The sequence below is a fragment of the Megascapheus bottae genome, chromosome 12 (genome assembly GCF_031878675.1).
Source record: "Megascapheus bottae isolate mThoBot1 chromosome 12, mThoBot2.hap1, whole genome shotgun sequence".
NCBI lineage: Eukaryota > Metazoa > Chordata > Mammalia > Rodentia > Geomyidae > Megascapheus > Megascapheus bottae.
In genome coordinates this window covers 35510092-35535798 of record NC_143520.1, presented here as the reverse complement: position 1 = coordinate 35535798, position 25707 = coordinate 35510092, and the positions used below count along the sequence as shown (strand labels likewise).

Sequence of the window (25707 nt, the reverse complement as noted above, 5' to 3'; positions counted from 1 at the left end):
AGCTTTTCTTCAGGGGAAATAGAGAAACAAAAGAGGGAGGGAAGGAAAGAAGGGAGGAAAGGAAAGATGGAAGGAATGAAGAAAGGATGAACAAAAGGGAGGAAAAAAGAAAGAAGGAAGGAAGAGAAAGTAAAGAGGGTTGGAAATGGGGAAAAATCTCGTAAGCTGTTAGCAATGTTAATATGGAAAGTTATTGAATTGATTTACTTTAAGCTTTAGGCTAATTTTGCTCATCATGATATTTAGCCTTTACCCTTACATAAGCATCTTCTGCCATCCCTCCCTCAAATCACGAAAGTAAATCTTAAAAATTTTCAGAAAAAAATAAAGAAATTGATTGGGAATTCAAAGTCTATTTATTATACTGCTCTATTTCCAACAATGCCACTATGGGTATTAGATAATGAGACTCTGCCCTATTGACGATTTTATATCCTCCTTTTCAGTATCCTCCTTTTTGGGTGTGACATAGAAGAAGGAGGAAGACATAGAAGAAAGGAAGAAGAGAGAATGGCACTTGCATTAAAAATAAGTTCATTGGGGCCAGCAGTTTGGCCTAGTGGTTGAGTGCTTGCCTACCATGCACGAAGCCCAGGGTTTGATTTCTCAGTACCACAGACACAGAAAAAAAGCCGGAAGTGGTATTGAGGCTCAAGTGGTAGAGCTCTACCCTTGAGAAAGACCCAGGACAGTCCTCAGACCTGAGCTCAAGCTCAGAACTGGAAAAAGAAAAGTTCATTGAATGCAACACCCTGTGTGCTTAATTTAGCACAAGATGCAATTTATAAAGCACTTTGGAGTAAAAGTCAAATGTAAATTTTTTTACAATGACAATAAAGAATAAAATATCCTTCAGGGGAAAAATGTGCTCATCCATGAAAGGTAAGAAGCCTCCATCCCCAAACCAAAATGCTAGATTAGTTGCAGATAAATGATGGATCGAATAGTTTCGGGGAAGATTCCTTGCTGAGCCTACAGCTTTGTCCCTGCAGAGCCCTGCAAGAGCGTTCGTTTACTGTACATCATCCCTTAAGCCAAGGAGATTTTTTTTTTTATCAGAGCTGTCTGTAGAATTCATCTGTTTCATTTCATTCTCTTTACTTCACAACGTTTCCAAATTTCATTCCCTATAGTTTCCAGTTCATGCAGAGGGACATGCATCTTGTTTATTCCCCCAGGGACCTGTGATCTTGGATCAGAAGACCAAAAAGCAGTGACCTCCTTGTGAAAAGTTGAGGCTGTCATTCCTGAGCTTCCTCTGCCTGAGTAAAATTTAGGGCACTAAGTTTAGTCACCTGTGCCTGCAATCAACCTCTCTTAACATTGCAAAGACTGACTTGTAGAGACTTGTTAGTGATGAATGGTACAAAAAAAAGGAGGAATGTCACCTACTTTCTTTTCCCCATTGTGCTTAGGAAATGAACCTGCAGTAGATATGCCCTTCTAATTCTCAATTACATATTTCTACATTCTCTTGCCCTTCTTATCAGCTCTTTAGTGGGATTGTTTTTTCTTTTTTAAATTGAGGAGGGGTCAATGCCTTTGGCCTTTCTACTTCAAAGGAGAGGAACCTAATAGTAAAATAAAAAAAAAAAAAGAATTGAGAGATGTAAACTGTTCTCATGGGCCTCATATGCTTTCTTTTAACTTGTAAGATCATTTCAGTTTCTCTACCTAAGGAAAAGCTTTGCTCTGAGGCTCTGATGTATTAGTTCATTACAAAGTGACCTGTAAATCACCATGACTTAGAAATAAAGATCATACTTGTGTCCATTTTATTGTTCATGTGGTCTTCCTTTAACACCTTATTCTACTATGTATATATTTTAAAGGGCATCATCTAGTTGCTAATAGCCTCCCATCTGAATCCTATTTTGTTTCTCTGACCTGTGTCAAAATGAAGAAAGTTTAGAAGGATACTATAACAGGATTTCTACCTTATATCCTAGGGGAAATGATATGTATGAAAATATGAAATTCATTAACATTCCAGTATCTTAATAAAGTTTAAAGTCGGGCAACAACAAGAAATTAATAGAAGCAGTGGTCAGTTCATTCAGAGTCACATTTAACTTAATAACTTACAGCCATTTTCATTTTTCATAAATACATCTGTTCCTATTACCCAAGAGACTTGTTATTTTTACCACATTGTTCAATTAGAGATGATCACTCCCAAAGCCAGTGTGAAACAACCCTACTGGGATAGCCTTCCAGGATTTTTAGATGACACTATATTTTTAAATTAGGTGGCCTAAGGGGTCTTCTTAGGAACTGAACCTTTCCTTACCTCAATTTTTCAAAGTAGGAATACAATTTCATAAAAAAATAAATTGCAAGCTCTGCTTTCGCCAATAATAGCTTATTTTAGAGAGTTACAAAAGATTATAAACACAATATCCACTTTAAAAAAAATAGGTAACCCTTTGGGCTGGGAGTTTGGCCTAGTGGTTGAGTGCTTGCCTAGCATGCTCAAAGACCCAGGTTCAATTCCTCAGTACCACATACATGTAAAAGCCAGAAATGGGTGCTGAGGCTCAAGTGGTAGTGCTCTAGCCTTGAGAAAGTTCAAGGACAAGGCTCAGGCCCTTAGTTGAAGCCCAGGACTGGCAAAAAAAAAATAGGTAACCCATATATTTCAGGACTAGATAAGAAGTCAATATTTCTCATGAATGTAATTTTAATCCATTCTTTTTATCCTTTAGATAACTATTCTTCAACTTATTACTCATGGAAGAGTTTATACTTCCTTGACACATCCATACAGAAAGACACAGATTTTTGAAGCAGTAACAGGATACTCTATCAAATAATCCTCAACATAAATTTGTTCACCAAAATCCTGGACATCTTGACATTAGATTGGTTATGAGTTACAGAGGGCATCTGACTTTTTAACAGAAACTCATCTAAACATTTCACAATGAATCAGATACTGTCCCTTTCAGGAGTCACGGAAAGGATGTTAGTTGCCAAGAGTAGTTATACATGGAAGGCTAGAGCTACGAATTCAAGCATGCAGTGGATGGATCGAAGTGAAGTAATAAAATACTATGTTACATGCATCCAGGTAATTTGGCTATCCCATTTTTGTCCTCTTTTTTTTCTTTCTTTACTGCAATATTTTTAAATTTTGTTTCAGAAAGGAGCAGTCCCTCTTGGGAATATTCATTGTTTTACCTACCATGCTGACAGTTCTTGAAATATTAGCAAAATCTGTTAGAATTAATGAATACAAAACTAATTGTTTTCTCCAAAGGTACACCACGTGATTATTGCCATTTCTTTTTTCTCCTTCCATTACTTATGATTGAAATAGAATTTTCTGCTGGAAAGTAAAGTAGCAACTCTGTGGGAAGGTAAGTCTTACAACTCCATGCTGAGGATGATAGAGTAAAATAATGGAGACAAAAACCTCTGTCTTTCTGGAGCTGCCATATCAATTATGAATTGTTTATTTTTGTGGCTTTCTATATAAAATAATACCTAGTTAATTAAGCTCTTATTTTTACATATATTCCAGTGCAATTCTAACAACAAATTCTGTGCACAATTGTTTGGGCAGAAAAGATTTCCAAGATTAAACCACATTACCTCAGTCTGCCAACATGAATGGTAAGTGGTAGCAGAGTTCTTTGTGGACTTATGTCATCCTATGTTCAGATGGTACTTGAGCAAATATATCTCTTTAGTAGGCATATTTTATCTATGGCACTTTCACAAAGATTTGCCAAAATACAAGGTGCTAGCTAAATCTGGCCTGTAGTATATTCCTATACAGTCTTCATGTTACAAAGTAGGTTTCCACTTCCATTTTAAAGGGTTTCATAAACAAGCTAAAGAATAAAAGAATATATGATAGCAGTGGTATGAATCGATGAAACATACCTAAACATTTCCTATCTATTTCCCTAAAGGAAAGAAATCCTAATGCATGAAAAAAGTATATGACAAAGTAAGGCTAATATACAAATTATTATAACACTCCACTTTGCAAATGTCATCATCCCACAACGATCACTTTTATTCTTTGTTGGCCACTTGTGTAGAACATGAACTGTAATTGAAAAACTCTAAATTAGAATATGGAGGGGGTTATTATAAGGCAAGGTGGGAAGAAAAAAAGTGGCATAGTTAATACATTCCTGATTTTAAAAGTAGACTTCCTTTTAAGTATAATAGCATCAAAATGTCAAAAGAACGTTGTACCATCAGATGGAGATGATTGCTGGAAAGGAAATGTTGTCTTAAAATTCAACAGACAATTCCTAGGCAGACTTGTATTTTAAATACTTCAAGATAAACGTGGTTTTAAGGATGATTCAGTGCCACAGATGCAAAGAAGCTTTCATTTCACAAATAAACATTGCATGCTTGTTACACACTAAAGTCACTCACAACTGTGGATAAAAAGAATTAGAAAAAAGATCGGGAATTTCCTGATTTTCTCTTATATTTCCTCATGTAGCTCTAAAGATAGTGTCAATTATAATCTAAATATTTGAAAAAGGTGTTTCCAATGATGTGAAGAAATACATTTCTGTGTTTCTGGCTAAAAATGATCTCTCTTACCCAATAACAAAGATGCTCCTGCTTCTTGGATATTTGAAGTTAAATGCAGAAGTGGAAGGAAATATAAGCTCATAAAACTTCCAGTTGCCTTAATATCTAAAATAATCTTCCATTTTTACTGTATGCATATTTTTCTTGTAAAGCTTTTCAGCTATCAGTGTTCTTGGGTCAATCCCTTCCTCTTTTTTTTTTTTACCAATGTCCTTTTATTTACTGTAGACTTTTGTTACTTGTGAACTTTCACATTGCCATATTGAATTGTATACTGGTTTGGTGTTTAATATCATCTTAAATGCTAACATATTTAAGAAAAATAAATGTATTGCATCATTTCACCTAATATTTGTGCATCTAAGCACACATAGGTTTCAAAAATAACTAAATGTATTGTTCTGCATAGATAAACTATCTCTGGAAAGATAAAAATAATTTTTTAGGTGTTTCTATTCTTAGTCCTGGTCTTTACACTGAGCACATATAGCCATATAATTATAAAATGACATAATTATTTTGTGTACATCAGTACATTGCAAAAGACTATGTTAAAGGAAATGGAAGTTGTGAACCTGTGAATTGAGAAAAAAAATGCCTAATTCTTCATAAAGCCTTAATTCTATAATTTTCTATATATCAGGATTGACTCACTATCTATCTGTAACAGATTAATTAAATATAGGTTGTGATATGTTGGATAGATTAAATATACAGCATAACATTTACTTTTCAGGTTTACTTAGATGCTTGTATTGAATACATTTGTTCTTGTGAATCTTGAGATCATAAACTTTTTCCAGTCGGATATTATTACTTGCCATTTTTTTTTGTCAGTCCTGGGCTTGACATCAGGGCCTGAGCACTGTCCTTGGACTTTCTCAGAGCTAGAGCTTTACAACTTAAGCCTCAGCAAAAAAATTCTGGCTTTTTTCTATGTATGTGGTATAGAGGACTCGAACCTGGGTCTTTGTGCATGCTAGGCAAGCACATTACCACTAGGCCAAACTCCCAGTCCCAGCCTTCTTCTTCTTCTTCTTCTTCTTCTTCTTCTTCTTCTTCTTCTTCTTCTTCTTCTTCTTCTTCTTCTTCTTCTTTTTTTTTTTAACACAATGAAATTCATTGTTCTCTTGGCTTCACCAGTGAAGAGAACTCTTGCATCAGGGAACCATTCTTCAAAAATTCCAGAAGAGATCACAATTAAATGCACTTCTCCTCCAGCCTTTACTTCTTGAAATGGGTTCTATTACTGTATTTTTCTTCACAGAAATTGTGGATCAAGCCAGAAGGCAAAATGCTACAATCAACAGTAATGACCACTTACTGTGATTACACTATGATAATTTTTCCTTCCAACTAATGAGAATATAAGTCTTAATAGTACTGTAATTCGGAAAGAAAATTACAAATGGCCTATATCCATTAAAAATACTGAGATTGTGTCCCTTTATGTATACACATATAAAGCAAAATTCATATGCTATAAAATCTACCTATTTAGGATATGCAATTTTATGCATATATATTTAGAATTATGCAACTGATATCATAATCTAATCTTAAGCCAATTTCATTAGCTTTCCAAATGACTGCATACAATATTAACTGTCTCATGTTCTTCTGTCCATCCAGTATTTATATATTTTTGTGTATTGCACCCTTTAAATGAACAGACTTATAAAATGTCTGGTCATTTTAAACTACATTCCACCTCACAGTCATTTAAAACTTGTCTATGTTCTAGTACTTATTTCCTATTCCTACCAAATAATAATAGTTTGCATATATTCAGAAAATGCATTTATCAATTAAATTTTCCTATACATTTATTTTTACACAGTTCTCATGACCACAAATGGTTATGTGTTATTAAAAACAAATGTGATCATCTTTAAATATAAATAGTAAATTGGTAGAATTTGGAAATGTAAACATCTCAAATCTCCCACGGTAATGGATATGTTCAAAGTAAATAGAAGTAAGTAATCAATCATCTAAGTTGACAACTTGCTTTACTCTAATAAATGACAAGTGTAGTAATAAATAGAATCTATGCTCTTGCAAAGTCTTTTCTCAAAATGTGTATTTTTCTTATGTAAAATATCATAGGTAAGTGAATTCAATGGAAAATGTTATTGCTAATTGATATCTGAATAATATAAAGTAGTATTTATGATGGAATTTTTTTGTTGTTGGTGGTGGTGCTGGTAATGGGGCTTGAACTCTGGCCTTGGGCATTGTTCCCAAGATCTTCAGCTCAAGGCTACCACCCTACCCCTTGAGCCATAGCCCCACTTCCCCTTTTCTGGAGATAAGAGTCTAATGTTCCTTAGTGTCCAGGCTGGATTTGAACCTTGATTGTCAGATCTCAGCCTTCTGAGTAGCTAGGTTTCAGGAATGAACCACCTTGCCCAGCAAGGTAGTTTATTTATTTATTTTCAGATAATACGTCTTTGTTTTCCCATTGGTCACTGGGCTTGAACTCCTGAGCCTGGATGAAGTCCCTGAACTCTTTAGCTTAAGGCGATCACCTTAACACTTGAGCCAGAGCTACACTTCCAGGAGGTATTCCCTGCCCCACCCCCCCACTCTGACATAAAAGATGTATGAAAATGGATTTGATGTTTATTTGATGAGATGACAGGTTCATGGGCTAAATCTAAGTGTGCTAGTAATCTCAATGGCAAAATATTAGAGGTTGTTCATACTGAAAATATCAGGTGAGCATTAAAGCAAGTGGAAACACTATTGTTATGTATTTATAAGGAACATTGTTATGACTACAACTGGGATCCACATATAATAAGTACCCCCTGAGTGTGATATTATACCAGCAGAGATCCTCCTTTGTTGAACAGATAACATTTTTGTCTTTCAGGTTTCAAAAGCACAAACATAAACTATCATTTTTGTAGTGCCCAGGAATATTAACAGAAATAAAATGGCAATATGATTTTCTTAACATTTTTTCCGTATGTTCCTCAGTGTCAACATACATTAGATAGGTCATTAGAGAAACACTCCTTTGTTGCTATGTTTTAGAATTTTATTTTCTTCCTATTTTCATCAGTACTTTATTATTAATATAATCATATAAAATGTATTAGTCTTACAACATTTATTTCTTTTATAAGTTAGCTCTTTTCACAGGTGAAGTTACAAAGCAAACAGAAAACATAGGTTTCGATGTTTTTGTGCTATTAAAAAAAAAGAATCAACTAGGAAAACAGTCATCCATGAAAGCAACTGACATTTAGTTTCACATGGAAGATAAATCCAAATGGCACAAGAACCTTTCTACTCACAGGTATCTAGAGACTCGTCTGAATCATCAGGGCAGTCAGAGTCCCCATCACACAGCCAGCTCTGGGAGACACAAGTCACATGATCGTGGCAAAGAAATTCACCAGGATCACACAACTGCTGATCTGAAAATGAAAACGTTTTGAAATAAAATATGAATGATCTGAACATGAACCGAAGAGTAGTTCAAAGATGAAATGTGAGAAAGCAATAATAAAAAGTATATGAATATGATCTGCATTTAGCTGCAAATCCATACCAATCAATGTGCTTACATTTACCAGCTCAGTTCAACCACACAGATTTGTTCATTTGATTTTATAGAGATTTCCACTAGAAAAAGTAATGAATTTGCATTCATGACTGATGACCTCAGGGTATTAAATATGTTATCTAGATATTTCTGGTGGTGAAGTTTGTGAAATTTATTGGATCAAAACAGAAAGTAAGCGTAGATTTGCTGGTTCTATTTCACTGCTCAGAGATAAACAAAAGTAAGAAGTGAGCTAAGTATTGTAATTAAATCTTATCTCTTGAGAATTTGTTTCCATCATCGCAATAGAGCTTCATCAATACACGAATGGAAAATTTGTACTATTAAATTCTCTTCCATCTTTAACCATATCTTAAAGTAGAAAAAGTGATTGCAAATCTCCACACCCAGACTGAGTTCAAGCCCCACGATCCACAAAAATAAAAACATAAATAAACAAAATAAACATTTTCTATTTTTATCATGTGTAAAATAGAAATAATAAATGATCTCTAAATGCGAGTGTTACAATGCCTTAATCACTTGATATGGCATGTAGTTAAGCCTATTTCTTTATCTATCTCTATATATACACGTATGCAATATATCCACATATGCATATATGTATACATAAAGTTACAAGACTAATTTAAGATAAAAATCTACCCTAAATAATTCTAAGAGCTGAAGTGAAAAAGGCATGGCTAATGACAAATTTGAAGTGCACCAATTTCTGAAAAAATAGACTAACATTAGAATTTGACTGAAAAAAAAATGCTACTGGAGAAATCTCAGTTGTCAGGGGATACAAAAGGGAAGTATTTGGCCCAAGAACCTGTACGGGCAGAATAAGATCCTAAGCATTTACTCTGAGAAAAGACTGAAAAGAGAAATGAAATATCAGAAAGAAGAGAAAATAGTAAAGTTAGTCCTACCAGATTGTTTTCTCAAATAACTTAGAAGTATAATTAGCTTTTAGAAAGTGAGAAAGGTAATATTGGAAATGATAGTAGAAGTGAAGAATAATTGCTTAGTAAAGTAATCAGCGATGGTTTTGTGAAATGATTATATTTTTGTAACAGTGAAATCATAATCTTGGAAGTATACATTTGACACCTGAGTGGTCATTAGATTATTCAAATATTCAAATGTTTGACATGAAGAATAGTCTTCATTTTCAAATACACACTGATATTCACATGTAAATAAATTCATTATGATTTTAAAATACTGATTTTCCTGCCGCCAACCTAAAAGTGAGGCTGACTTAGGGCTATTTTACCTAATGATTATGTGCTATCAGTTTGATAAGAAAGCTCCAATCTTTACAATTTGCATTACAGCAGTTTGGGAATCATTAATATTACCCACCCAGGAAATAACCTTCAAACGGATTTTGCTATACCTCATCTGTTTGTTTTTCAACAGATACACTATTTCAGGGATAACTTTTATGCAATATTGAATACAGTTTTGAAATGAGAAATTTCTGTCTTTTGCAGTGATTATTTACAAATATAACCATTAGATTTAGCTCCTTCAAGCAGAAAGATGAAATGTTGAATGTATTTTGCTTTCCCTTTATCCTATTTCATGTTTCAAATCACAGTTTGGAGACAGTGATACTAAACTTAGTGTCTTTTATTAGACAAAACATATAGGCTTACACTGTAATTAAAATAGGAAGCTTATGGGAATATGAAGGCTGTTTCACTTATATTCCTAAGGAAGAACCACGTATATTGCTTTATAATAATACATTCTTGCAGTTGACTTATACAAAGTCAACTATCTTATGGAATTTACTGAACTTGGAAACATTCTGGCATAAATAGAGATTAATATGATAATATATCCATATTTATATGAAAATATCCAATTCTTTATTTTTTCATGTATTTTTATTGTAATTAATAGAAGTGTTTCATTATATTCATATATATGTACATTACTTCATATACATTGATACACTTTCTCAAGTCTTGGTCCCTATTTTCCTCCCCCTACCCCCACCCCTCATCGTGTTTTCCTCCCTTCCCTATCAGACTTCAAATAATCAAAAATGCATATACAGAATATATCAGATAACCAGATGAAATACTGTAACAATATGAAATAACCAAGGGACAGCAAAAGAGATGAGAGATAACATAGTACATTAAGGACAACAATCACTCGTTATATGGCTTTTTTTTTCTATATCCTGGAGGCCCTTTCATTTAGTGTCATTCTATATGGCCTCATTTATCTAGGTTTTGTTCTACTGTAAGTCTTTGCTAGGAGAGCCCAAGGTTTCTACTGATTATGACGATGTTCATTGCAGCACTATTTACCATAGCAAAGATATGGAACCAACCCAGATGCCCCTCAGTTGTTGAGTGGATCAACAAGATGTGGTATTTATACAAAATGGAGTTCTATGCTGCTGTCAGAAAGAATGACATCGCCCCATTTGTAAGGAAATGGAAAGACTTAGAAAAAATCCTATTAAGTGAAGTAAGCCAGACTCAAAGGAACATTGGCTCGATGGTTTCCCTCATTTGTCATAATTAGTAGAAACAAATTCTTTATTTTAATTGTATCTTACAATAAATACCTTTGAATGTGTGATATCATTCTACCTGAAATATTGTACATGAATTACACAGATAGGTAAATTCATTAAAAATATTTTACAATTATCAACCAATATTGATACTTTTGAAAAAAGTATCAAAATTGCATGTCTATTATTCCTTGAAAGGCATTGCTTTTCTTTAATTTTGTTTTATCCTTGGGTGATGTACATAGGAGTTGCAGTTACATTCATCAGGTAGTGGGTACATTGCTTCTTGAACAGTTACCCTTTCCCATGTTTTTATCACACTCCCCGCCCCAGTCATCTTGTTTTTTCCCTCCTCTTCCAATTTTCAAATACACAAAAAACAGATATACAATATACCAGATACTGGAGTCAGATATAGAAGCAATATCAGAAATCCTAGCTACTCAGGAGGCTGAGATATGAAGATCAAGGTCCAAAGTCAGCCTGTGCATTAACATTAGAAAAGCAAAAGTGGAGCTGTGGCTGTAGGGGTAGGGTGATAGCCTTGAGCTGAACAGCTCAGGGACAGAGCCCAGGCCCAGAATTCAAGCCCCATGACCCCCCCCCCCGCAAAAAAAAGAATTCCCAAGCACCCATATGGTTAGAATAAGAGCCTAAACATTTATTCTGAGAAAAGATTGAAAAGAAGTTTGTAGAGTGAAGGAGAAAGGAACAAAATGACAATGAAATATCAGTATTCTACTTTTTATTTTCAAAATGATGAGTATGTTTATTTAGTTAACCAGTATAATAAAACTAAGTGCTCCCATAGTTAAAATAAAATATTCTGAATAGAAAAGCTTATACTATATAAAATTAAAATATTCCTGAAAACTAAACATCAAACTTGAACAAGATTCCATGATATCATCTAGGGGCTCATAAAAACTGTACTGAATTTAGATTTTACAATAACATGTGTTCATTGTTAACTTAGCCAAATATGATACTTATAGTTTTTGTAAGAAGATATTTCCTTTAGGAATATCATAATTAGAAATGTAAGTTAAAAATGTAGCTCATTCTTTTGAACTATATTTGGGTTTTGAACACTTTGTGGGAATGAGTTGGAAGAAGGTAGAGAAAACAATGGCTAAGTTTTGATATCTCATTTTACCAACAAAATTCATTTTACAAAATGGATGATTGATTTATGAAATAAATGTTATCTTCCAAGTGCCAGTGGCTTAAGTCTGTTTTCTAGCTACTCAGCATATGTGCATCAGTTTAACCAGCAAGGGCAAGAAAGTCTTTGAGACTCTTATCTATATCTATCTACCACAGTATTTAAAATGGAGCTCTGGCTCCACTTTTAGAAAACCAGCCTTGAGTACAAATGCTAAGCCACAGTGTTTGGGCCTCCAATTCAAGTCCCAGGACTGCACAAAAAATGCACGAATAAACAAATTATTCCATGAAGTTATAATACATGCTTTCACTTATCTTTGTCAAGTCCATCCTGAAAGTGTACCCATGAATTGGAGGCAAATAAATGTTGATGAGGATTTTAATTATGATTTCTAACTTACAGTTCTCATTATCATGCTGAGATATTGTTGGTAATTTGGGAACTTAACTACCAACACATATTAGAAATGTACATACTGTAAGTGCATATTCACATATTTTATATGAAATATATTCTTATGTATGTGGCATGGAATTACACCACAATGTCACTCTTTCTTGAAATTACAAAAGATAGAGAGAAAATATAATAATAATTGAAATTGAATAAAATTGACTAAGTGTCCTATGGTATGCTGAATGTGGCACTTCAGAGTGTTGCCCATTTTATTTCCAACCACTTGGGAAAATATCTCCTACCACAATGAAGAGAGTTTGCAGTTTTAGTTAAGAGAAAAGTCTTGAAGTAGGGAAACTGGCATAGATGATTCAGATAGACCAATACAACAAAGTGTGTGTAATAAAAGTGTCAAAGAAGGAATCCCTGAGAGTTCTATTAGGAACTCTCCTGAGGAACGAAACAATAGGCCAGGACTGAAGGCAGAATCCACAATAAAGGCAAAAATTACCTTGAACTTGCTTCTCAAGGAACTCCCTCCTTACTTAGGATTTAGGTCTACAGAAGTACCAGATAATAAATTCATACTGCTCTGAGGCACTAAATGTTGGTGGTAATTTGTTACTACAACAACAGCAACAGAAACAAAAAAAGACAGTAAATATCCTCCCACCACTGAGTCACAATGAAAATATAGAACATGTAATTATGATCAAAGGAGTAAAAACCAAGCAAACAACCAGCTAATTTGCCATTCATTTAAAAGACTTCTTTCTTCAGGGTAGCTTATTCAGTTTGAACATTAAAATTAAATGTCTTGTCTTTTTCTTGATGTGTCATGTCAATCAGAATATGTTCTTAGAATATGACTGAGTTAAGCTGCTGCAATGCCTCTGAGGCAGAATATATAAAATAGGAGGAATGCATGACTGTGTATGTTTCCATTCTTATACATGGATAAAATACAGAAGTAGATGATTTTATAAGCAAGTAATCAATAGTATATCTCTATGCTTTCTACTGTTTATTACCCAGTCTCATCCTGACAACTGACAAGTCATCAGATGATTTTTTTTCTTATATAAAAATTTTAAACAAGAGCTTTATTACAAGGAAGAATCTTTGCTCATTTATCACTTCTATATTATCAAAAATAAAAATAACCTCTGTACATTTCAAATACAAGTTGACATTTATCATTTAATTAATAAAGTCCGGTTTGTTATAATCCCAGCTCATTTAAGCCCTGGGAAACTTTATGTGAATTTTAGGCAAATAGTTGTAAATACCATAAAGCACTTGACATTGACAAGCTTGGAGCTGAATCTTGGCCAAAGGTAATATTAGCATACATACATACACGCATAAATACATATATACACACAAATATACACACCCATACACAAACAGCAGAGTGAAAATTCTGGTCAATTTTAGTGAAAATAGTTACAGTCAGTAGAATAAAGATGATACTTTCAATATGATTGACTTGAGCTTTTATCAAATTAATACTTTGCAGTTTCTGTTCTTTGTTAAAGTTTTGGAAAAAATGAACTATTTTTTATACCTGCTCTTTCTCCAAAGCCACTAAATTGAATCAGTAGAGTTGTTTCATATTTGACAATGCAAAGGATAAAATTTTGACATAGCTTCCTTGAAATGTAAAATAAATAATCAAAATTATTGACATTTCCTTGCAAACTATTTTAGAAATCCTGTAGGATCCTAATTAGATAGCTCAAGGGTTACCAAAATTTATTTCTCTTTGTTTTCTCATGTGCACACTTACTAGTTGTGTTTTGTTTTCTTCAGTGGTGATGCAGCATTTTGTATCTATCATGTTGTTCTTTTACTACTCTGGTTTACTTACTATGGCTTTTTATTTTGATTTTAAAGTATATCATTCAATTACACTTTTTTTATACCCTCTTTTGAAAGTCTCTAAAATGTTTCTTTATTAAAAACTCATTGACTATGAACCAACATACAAAAGTTGTTGATTTAGTCAGAAAAAATACAAATGTTTAAAAAAACTTTATCTCATTGTAATGTAGATGCTAATGTTTCTGTGTGTTGCTGGAAGGGTATTGGAGTGAAACAATGTAGAGATATTCTCTCTCTCTCTCTCTCTCTCTCTCTCTCTCTCTCTCTCTCTCTCTCTCTCTCTCTCTCTCTCTCTCTCTCTCTCTCTCTCTCTCTCCGATACACATATGTATATTCTAATTTAATACATTTTGGAACATCCTAATTCTTACTATGAAAGCAAGCAGGCAGTGTGCTTGCCTCCCCAGTTCTAAACATTTAAGGCATAGATATAGGCATGTAGCTAAATGCTGAATACTGAAAATGGAGGCAGAAGCTACTACAGAACTACCTTAAGGGAAGGTAATCTTTTCCACAGAAAAGGACTTACAACCAGGTGCTCCCCAAATAGATCTAGACTGTGAACACTTGAAATCTGAGGCTGGATACTGGTGGCTCACACATCTAATCCTAGCTTCTCAGGAGGCTGAGATGTGAGGATGACAGTTCAGCCTAAAACGAAAGTCCATGAGGTTCTTATCTCCAATTAACGGCCAGAAAACTGGAAGTGGCACTGTGGCTCAAGGAATAGGGCAGTAGCCTTGAGCTGAAGCTCAGGCCCAAATTTCAAGTCCCACGAAGGACAAAAAGAAAAGAAAAAAGAAAAAAAAAGCCACAGTCATCATGAGAGTACTAAGGTTATTAGAGTGTGAGTATTAATACAACAAGCACTTCAGACTACAAACAGGCTTAATATTTAATATTTTACATTTGGTTATATTGTTTGATGTGAGTTCTATCTCCACCCTATCTCATTAATCTCCAGACACTTTCTTACCTTATGCAATATATTTCATCTTATTCGATTACCACTATTTGAGTAGCTATGTTTCCAAGCAGCATTAGTGATATAGGCATGAGAGAAACACCACTGAAAATGCTACTGGAACCTTTTCTTACCGAAAGAATATGAGCCTGTCACACTGACTAGGGGAAAATGATATACTAAACTAAAGGAAGATCACGAATGGTGGAAGCATCAACTACTCAGATAGCTGACATTTAACTTATGTACCAAAGACAAGACAAATAAAGTTAAATATTGTCTGCATTTTACACTGAGACAGGTTCTTTTTGAGATTGTTACTCCTCTACCCCAGTCTCGGGATGACATTGCCTTTATCACAGAGCTGTACCTACAGTCGCTAGTCGATATCTTAGTATTGCTTTCTGCCACTGTTTAGTTTGGCTTCTTAGTCTTTATTAAGTTGGATTGATTTTTTTTTTTGGTAGGGAGATGAAGTAATACTATCAATAGTAATAACAATGTTGAGTTCTCATTTTGTAACACTGTAAACAATTTATATATTCTATTTAATGCTCACAGAACTGTATGATTTGCATCTTACAAATCAAATAAAACTGTTTAGGAAGCTAAATAATTTTTAACCACCAGTAAATTGGCAAGTACAGTGTACAAATAAACATGTGATGACAAGCTTGTTCTCATGATTCATACAAGAATTTTCATGAAAAAATTTTACTGACATTTTGAGAATGATGATTCTGCTTTAGGAACACATTTAACAATATTGGCTTCCATGCATACATGGCCATGGTTCCTTCAGACATTGTAACAGCCCGAACACCCCCATACACATAAGCACACTGCCTAGAACCAGATAAACATTATTAGTAATTACCCTAAAAATGATTAAGACGTAACACCAACTTTAAAAGAATTATCAGGGTGATATATAGAGGGGTTACAGTTACATTGGTGAGGTGGTGACTATATTGTTTCTCGAATATTGTTACCCTTTCCCATGTTTTTTTTTTCCCCACTTTACCTCCCTCCATCTCCTCCAAGGTTTAACGTTAATTTCCAACATATTGACTTGTGAATATTGCTGTTAATTTGGTCCACCATTTGCCATTTGCCTCACCATCTCGATATAAACCAAATTTAATGCTAACAACATAATCAGTAATATGTTTTGCTTTACAACTCTTTTCCAACTGCCTAAAAATTTTATTAACTTGAATATTAGCTCCACAAGTGAAACTGAAACTTTGCGTCGTATTTATCTATCATTTTGTGCGTTAAGGTAAAAAAGGCATTTATAGAGATGGAGATAAGAGCATTCATGAAGGGAAAGTAGAGGTGGATAGACTGAACATAAAGAAATGAAGAGGTTGGTATGTCAGAGGTATAAAATAGGATTTTGTAAAGGCTTTCCTGGCAAAGGAAAGATGTGGAAATCAAAGGCGTGGAAGAAATGAATGCTCCATCTCTTGCTTCCTCTGCAGGATAAACTTTGAAATGCATGAAAGTTCTTCAGACAAAATATTATGAGGTAATGGTTCTTGTGCAATAGTTACCTTTTTGTGTACATGTAATGATCAGGAATACCAATCATTAAATGAGAAGAAATATGTTTATCAGTTGAAGTTGTAAGATATAAAGGTTCTAATTAGGCAGGTTTGTGATATTTGGGTAAGGACAAAATAGCTAGATAAGTTCAATGGGCATCCCAATAAAAATCTTCAGTAATACACATAATTAAAGTACATTCTACAAAGGTATTTACACATGCAAATGTAATGCAAAAGTTTTCTATCATCTTTTAATCAGGAAGAATTTCTATTTCCTTGCTTAGTTATAGATAAAATATTACATCAAAGAAATCTAATCAGCATAGTCTTTAAGTTGTGTAATTTAAATCCTCACTGTTTTGATTTTAGCATTCTGAATTTTCCCCTCAGGGCTTAGAAAGTGGCAAAAATAATTCCTCAAATCATACTAATAGTATAAAGGATTCACCCATTTAAATTAAAACAATTCTTTTTTGGCTTTTACTAAAAAATCAAATCCATTATCAATCATTCAATTTAAAGTCTGTATTCAAAAGAAGAGAGGACAATAACCATTTTGGATGTTCATGAAACAATTTAATGAGTTATGATGCTGTAATATTTGCCTTTTGAGAGATTATCAGTGAATGGCTAATAAGATAAAAGCATAATTAAGTATGGGAGCAACTGCAGACTTCACAGAGTTTATGCTTTAATTCATATTACATGTTAATATAATGCCTGATTTTTGTAGGACTAAAATTACTATCTGCCATTTTGATTAAAAATTACTTTCAAATGTTTTCAAAAAATCTTAACGAGAGATAAATTTAAGTTAATATTTAGTTAATGAAGATTAAAGAAACAGAATTTTAAATGTTATATCTGTTAAATCCATGAACTCGCTAAATTGTGTTCTTATTTTTTAAATATTAAATTGATTTTAATCAGTGAAATTTAAAATAAGTAAGCAAACATAATGTCTCATCATATGTTTAATTATCTAACATTAATTATTATTCATTACATTTATTTATGATCCTGTTTCCCAAGGATATTTTCTTACTTCTTTGATCTGGAACCAAGAACATAATAATTACGTGAACATTTTTATGTATCTTAGTCATTCTTTAAAGTCATTTTAATTAATTATATTACAAATGACTTATAAATGAGGAATCACATTTCTCTCAAAGTTGGCAATGTGATAAATTTTAAAACTCATCAATTTAAATAAATTTCAATTTCTTTATGAGCAAATAGAATATAATAAACATTAGAATTTTCAATCTGTGATATTTTAATCAATATAAAATTATAGGAAGAAAGTAAATAGCTACAGAAAGGATTGAACACAATGAATTTTTTCTGTTGAGATTGGAGACAAATATTGAGTAATTAATACTACCAACAGCTCAGACTCAGAATACCTGGTAATACTCTAACATTATTTAATTTTTTTTCTTCTCACTCTTTCTCTGTTGTCCCATAATTGATATATTATCACACTTTTCACATGAAACCTTTACTACAATCAAAGTGATTTGAACAAGGATAGGCACAAGTCCTAAGACAATGAAAAATGAATTCCAATACCAAGATCTTACCAAATAAAAATCAAAGCAATTAATAATATGGTGCACATCTTGTTCTGAGGATAACAATAATTAAGCAGAATAAGAAAATTAGGCATTGAAAGTTGGTCAGTGAAAGAGAAATTGTCAGGAATTAAAGCAAACTATAGAAATAATAGAATAGGATCAAATGGAAACAGCATGACCTATTCCTTAGCTGGGTCATTTTGATAAAGCCATTAAACTTTTGGCCTATTTCAGTTTCCTAAATAAAAATCTGAAAAGAGCCAACACGTAGTGGCTCATGCCTTAGGATCATGGTTCAAAGCAGCCCAGCACTAAAGTCTGTGAGACTCTTATCTCCAATTAACCACTAGAAAACCGAAAGTGGTGCAGTAGCTCAAGGGGTAGGGTGATAGCCTTGAGTTGAAGAGCTCAGGGACAATGCCCAGGCCCAAGGTTCAAGTCCCATGACCTACAAAAAGAAAAAATCTGAAAAGTAACTAGCACATATACATTTGCAAATCTGAAAGAAACAAATGCATATAAAGTACTCATTATCACCACTAGGCAAAACTAAGAAGTCAATTGCGAGTTACTAACACTGATTATGGTTACCTGATTCATTTTTCTTTTCCAATTAATTTCTATACTGTGATCTGAGAAGACTGTTTAGGTATCCAGGTTTACATTATGTCTAAGTTTGTTGCAAAAAATGAAATTTTTGAATACTTATTTCTACATGTATTAACTCAAGTGAGTAAAATGTATGTAACTAACACAAATAGATAGAAATAATTGAAGTTTTCCCAACCACTATGTTTCTACTGAGTTTTTCTGTCAAGGAGCATATTTGTATATGACAGTTTTTTTAATGTTATTTTTATTTTGTTTTGTTTTTCTTTTTTTACCATTGGTTTTTAAATTAGCAAAGTTACTGAAAGATTTTAAAATACTTTTCCTAGCTAAATACTATGTTCAAAAAACATACCTAATAAAATCATTCAATAAATCCTTCATTACATGGAAAAAATTTTTGAAGCATTTCACTCACTTTTATTTTTAGTAAATTCTACAGACACAAGGATTTAAAATGGATGAGTGAGGGACAGTATGTAATTTGGACAGATTTAGAAATTGAGTCAGATATTTGAAAGTTTTAAAAAAGACAGTGCCATCTATGACAGAGAAATACTGATGATTATAAGACAGGCAATACTAAAATTCAAAATTTCTCTAAGAAACCTTCACTTATTTGCCTGTATTTGTGTCTTATATAAATAAAATCACTGTGTTCCTAATTGATATGGTAAACTATAAATTATTTTTCTGTGTAAATAGTAACCTAGGACAACTCTCCAAAACTAAGGTGAGCACATGTAGTATAACATAGAATAAAAATATTAATTTAAATTACAGAACACACTCTCCTGGGTTATGAAAGTTCTACTAATTTGCATATTTTTCTTTGCTTCAATTTCTAACCTGTGATATTCAACCTTTTCTATTTGCTTTCCTGAAATCATATTTGTGATTCAAAATACTTAAAAGTACACAGAACTTACTTAATCATGTTCATAACCTGGACTAAACATAGCATATTATGCTCTCTTAGCATTAAGAATATACAACACTGTTATTTATAAATGTGCAACAACAAAAAGGTTTAACATTTCCTTCAAAATATTTATCTATTTTGGGGACTTGTCATGAGAAATGAATCTAAAAGTGTTTCTTTTTACCTTATTCCTCTCTGTTTCAAAAATAATTCCTTTGGTGGATCAACTGTAATTTTAAGTGCAGATAGCACCTACCCTGATTGACTACCTTAAATATAGACACAAAATATGAACTTGATGGATTTACATTTCTGAGTAAATTTAGAGCACAAGAATTTAATATATCCCAACTCAAAGAAAAGTGGTATATAAAACAAAATGAAAAGCTGCATGTTGGATGGCAATCCATGGTGTTCCAAACTAATCTCTGAGATTTCTCTTTGGCAAGTGAGTACATTGTTTTCCCATCAAGAAAACTGAACATCAATAGAACATCTTTGTTGTTATTTTGTGATGTGATTTTCCCCCACAGTTTTTTTAACATCAATTATTTCTACAAGGGAATTTCATTTTGAAATGTTCATCTAACATATTCCTCAATCAGTCTCTTAATCTCTGTCATGGTCCCTTTTTTCTCCCTAAACTGTTAGAAACAGGTTACATTGCTTTATTTTCTTAAAAAGAACACCTACAAGATCTTACTCCTTTGGTATTTTGAACCCAGTGCTGTGTAATTATACACTGAATTACTGTTACACACTGAGTCACTTTTTTTCTGAAATTCCCTTTAGAGAAAAATTACTGGATGAATTTTATTTAAATACATTTGATAATCTAATGCTTCCTCTTCCTCTGAGCAATGAATTCTATTCAGTTGAATGATGTATTAATCCACCCAGACTTTATTTGTTTGATTTATGAAAATCAATTTGTATATCCATGGACTGGCAAATGGTAATGTTATGTTTCAACTTATACCAGAAAACATATCTTATACCAAAATAAGGTTGATTTTAATAGGATATAACAAAGATTCTCAGTTCAGTTTTAAGGTATTTATCCTTCAAATTTATTCTCAGTATTATTCTTTAAATCTGTGATGTGATTTATTTTAGAATACATGTGTTAATTTTTATATGCTCATGTAATTTTTCAAAAATGTTTATTAAAAGATGTCCAATCTAGGAGATATAATCCAAGTGCCTCTCCCACTGAACCTTCGTTCACTCCCACTACCCTAAATTAGTATAGCATTCCAACCCAAATTGATTTATTTTTGCTATTTTTTCCATGGTTTTTCTTGATTCTGTATTTTGGCAGACTCTGTTCCTTCTGCTGAGATTCCTCTCCTGGCCTCTTCTACCTTCTTCTGCCATATTTATCTTAGGACTCATTTGAAAAGTCAATTTGTTGAAACTTGATTTCTATAGTTTCCACACTTAGAAATATAATTGTATCACTTATTCGTACTTACTGTTCAGCTGTTTGCATTTCTTACTAGAAAATAAGTCTAAAGTAAAAGTACAGACTATATCTTGTTAATCTGTTTTTACCAAGCAGTATCTGCTAATGGAAGTGATTTTTTTTTAAAAAATAAAAAGAATAATAAGTCAGGACAAACAGACAAAAATATACATGTTTTTCATCATTGTGGACAATAGATTTAGTTTATTAACTTATAAGAAAAGTCATTGGATGGTATATAAGTATATACAAAAATTTTACCTTAAATATGGTAGATTCAATGGAGAAGTCATATAGAAAGGAAAATTCAACATTAAACTAAATAAACACCTGGAGTGGGGTGAAGTCAGTGAAAGGGATTGAGTAATGCTGAGGACAAAATGAGGACAATTCAGTTATGAATTCAATGTGTATCCTATAACATTAAGAGAGTGAGGGAGGGATTGATTTGGGGGATGAGTGAGAATGTTGAAAGGCATGAAATTGATCAATATGCACTGTATTAAATGGCAATCTTTTGTATATCTATTTGAAAAGAAGAAAAATATATCTCAAAATACTTAGAAGCAAATATATTTGGTTATTTGTAAATGGTAGATAACTTATTTAAATTTCCAAAGACTAATTTTTATTTGTAAATCCTGATATCTGGTACAATATTGTAACTATGTTGTGGAAAATATTCAGTGTTACATATAAAGTACTCTACCACTAGGCCAGACTTCTGGCACAACAAAAATATTCTTAAAAAGAAGAGAATGTGTTGCTTTAATTAAAATAAACATGGATATATTATCTCAATTAAAAATACAATATGTATTAGTAATTATTCTTGAAAAATATTATTTATGCAACTCCTCTTAAAACAAATTAACAAATGTCATTAAAATAAATTTATAATATTTTATTAAATAACACTACAACTTCATCTCTTTCATCCGTAAGTATTCAAGCCTTTGGTAAAATATAAAAGACATAAGACTGGATTTTGTACCCATGTTAAGAGAACAAAAAAAGGTCTGTCTGTATTGTTGTTCATTGTTAGATAAGAGTTGTAGAGGAGGGATAACACCCTTTCCTTTTCAAGTGTAGAGAGGCAGAATAGGAAAAACGAAAGCAGATATGCCTCTGAATGTGTAGCAATGATGGATATGGTTTATCAACAAATGTGTGCAAAGGGAAAAAAGAAAATCTGTTGATTAAACCAGATTAAGCAAAGTAAATGTCACTTGAGAAACACATAAATAATTCAACACCTGGTACACAGCAAACAACCCATAACTATGTTAACATGACATGTGAGAAACTGTAAACTATGTAAAATGCTAGTACAGTAAAATTATAAACATAAGAGGAGTAATTGAGATGTTCATACACAAATATATATATACATGTTCATGTATGTATTTATTTCCATAAGCATATATACATATATAACTATTTCATGAGAAGAGAAGAAACATGGAATATTGAAAAAAAGCATTTAACTATGGATCAACCTTATGGAGAATCAATTGCAAGTAAGAAACCTTAACTCAAACAGGCAAACTGGTTAGAGTTTTTCTTTTAATATCTTCTCAGTCATATGATGAAAAAAATGTATACACAGAGATGAAAATACACAGAAGAGGAAAGCAGCATTTTTAGCTGCTTCTCGGGTGGCATAAGATCCATATAAAAACACAGATGGAAATAAAGGTGTTTGTGGTGCAGATGTTTTCCTGAATGCATATACCATTCAATGACTTGAGGAGGAAAAGAAAATATTGAGTAGAAAAGATAATGAGCTTCATTTGAAGCTTCTGGATATGAAGATAAGAAATTCGGAGTAGGGTGTCTTACAGCAGTCAGAAACATGATTCCAGAACAATGGAAGATGTGGCCCTCATGGTGACTCATACGCCCTGTAATTTCAGAGTGATAGGAATGGAACTAGATGAGACTGCTGAGTTGGGAGGGGAAGTCTTAGAGTATTTTCAAAATGACTGTGGTGGAAAGTGAAAAATGGAAAAATCTAGTCATGTTGCTCAATGAGGTGAAAATGAGAAAATAACTGTTGAGTGATAGTTACAGAAGAAATACTGCATGGTGAATATGATATTCTGATTTAAGGCCACAGTGGGTATATTAGCTTATTTGGAATGCTTGTGTGGGTTTCTTTTTTATCCTTCCTTCCTTCCTTCCTTCCTTCCTTCCTTCCTTCCTTCCTTCCTTCCTTCCTTCCTTCCTTTCTTTCTTTCTTTCTTTCTTTCTTTCTTTCTTTCTTTCTTTCTTTCTTTCTTTCTTTCTTTCTTTCTTTCTTTCTTTCTTTTGGAAGGGGGTGTACTGGTGCCTGAAATCAGAGCCTGAACAACGTTCTTGGGCTTTCTCAAAGCTAGAGTTCTACCACTTGAGCCACAGCACTACTTCCAGCTTTTCCAATGCATGTGGTACTAAAGAATGGAACCGGGGTCTTCTACCACTAGCACAAACTCCTGGCCCTTTTGTGTACTTTCTAGAAGATAATCAAAGAAGCAAACCTTAGTCTTACTGAACTAAGCTAAAAATATGCAAAGGTTAAATATTTCATGAGTGCTCTTATGAAGTTAATAGGAGATCACAAGAGATACCATTAAATGAAAATTTATAAAAGAGTTCATCAAGCATACAAAGACATGTCAATAAGAATGTAAAGTATATAAAAAATGTAAAGTAGCATAGTGGATGAAAATTGAGAAATTTTGCATTTATTATTTTGTCCATAGTCAGTGCAAGGAAGAGTTTGAGAAGTGAAGTAAATCTTTGCAACTGTTTGTGTTTAAAATTCCTGTATATTAAAAGTCATGTGGTACCATTAGAAAACTTACTTTAAATTCATTAGCACCATTATCATGAAGTTCAATTAATATTTCTCAGACATGGTTCATTATACTCAACTATAAGCCATGATTTGAACGATATGATTTCACTATTGTGACTGTAATCAAAATAATTATTTCCTTTTCCAATTTAACCTTTATTTTACGTAATTTGGGGATCTGCTAACTATTATATTCTTAGAATAAAACTTTATAATAGTAAGTATATTATTATTGATACTCTCCTCAAAAGAAGATTGATAAATCCATTTTCAAAGGTTCTCAATGCAAATTAAAATGGATCTGACTATTCCTCATGTTTTGCATCATGTCACTCTGCTGTCATATTGTTACTCTAATAACTTCATTAAAATAATAATTTGATTATTACATAATTATCATAAGCAGAATTTATGTCACATTGAGGTAGCAAAACTTTAGAAGAAATTAATGCACAAAGTGAACTGCTGGGATATAAAATTATTGATTTCCCAAGGTTGGATGATCTATTTTTAGCTAAATCAATCAACATTTATAGGTCTTTGATGGATATGTTAGCCATGCAACAGACACAGAGCTTTTTTTATTTTTGGTAAATAATACCAATTGCATCACATCTGTTCTCTCTTTCCCACACCAGCATGGAAAAGACTTGTACATTCACTCAGAATTCATATAAGATTCTATCTCATTGAAAGTCACTTCATTATGTGGAAGACATTTAAATGGTGTGCTGGAGGGGGATAGTATTTGACTTCTAATTGAAAATGAACTGTTAACCTAGGTACATGAAAAGGAGAAGAAAATACATTAGATAAATAAATAAATATGAATAAGGTAACAGAAAGCTCAAGACAGAGAGATCACAAATTCTATTGACATTTCTGTATCTAAATATTTTTATTTATTTCATCCTTTCAGTTTATAATTAAAGAAACTGATTTATATTTTACTTGCAATGTGTGTGTGTGTGTGTGTGTGTGTGTGTGTGTGTGTGTGTGTGTGTGTGAGAGAGAGTGTGTCTTTGTGTGTGATACTGTTTTTGTATTTTTTTTTTGCAAGACCTGGGCTTGAGCTCAGGGACTGAGCACTGTCCTTAGACTTGCTCAATGCTAGAGCTGTACCACTCAGCACCACTTCTGGCTTTTTTCTATGTGTGTGTTACCAAGGAACTGAACTGGGGTCTTCGTGCAAGCTAGGCAAGCCCTCTACCACTAGGCCAAACTCCCTGCCCAGATACTGGGGTTTTATATGCAGAGAATATTATGCTTCAGATGTCTGTGAGTAAATTCAATGACAAAATTAACCAGTTATGAAGCTAGTATGCCTCTAAATTGAAAATGAATTAAATCTTAAATATCACAATCTTGATCTTACCAGTTTACAGTGATTTAATTCATCACTTATAAAGATGATTAAATATGTCACTAACGGCTCAAGTGTAAAATTATATGAAACAACTTATATGGATACTGTTAATTTTATTATGAAAGTCTTAAGTATTAAATCATATACACAGGATGAGAAAAAGTGAAATGAATTAAAGGTATCAATTATAAATAAGGTTCAAAGCAAGGCTACATTGGCTTACTGTGATCCTAGTATTAGTGTTTGAAGTCAGTCAAAATAGAAGGGAGAAAACTCTTATCTCCAGTGAACTAATCAGAA

General features: G+C 32.8%; 1 protein-coding gene across 1 annotated transcript in view; it reads right to left on the bottom strand.

The window, feature by feature from the left end:
* Nucleotides 1–25707, bottom strand: part of Lrp1b (LDL receptor related protein 1B) — a 1652823-nt gene that overhangs the window by 1324849 nt on the left and 302267 nt on the right. The window contains exon 2 of the mRNA XM_090342868.1: nt 7869–7991. Coding sequence (XP_090198994.1) covers nt 7869–7991 — 123 coding nt within the window. The remainder of the gene's footprint in view (nt 1–7868; nt 7992–25707) is intronic.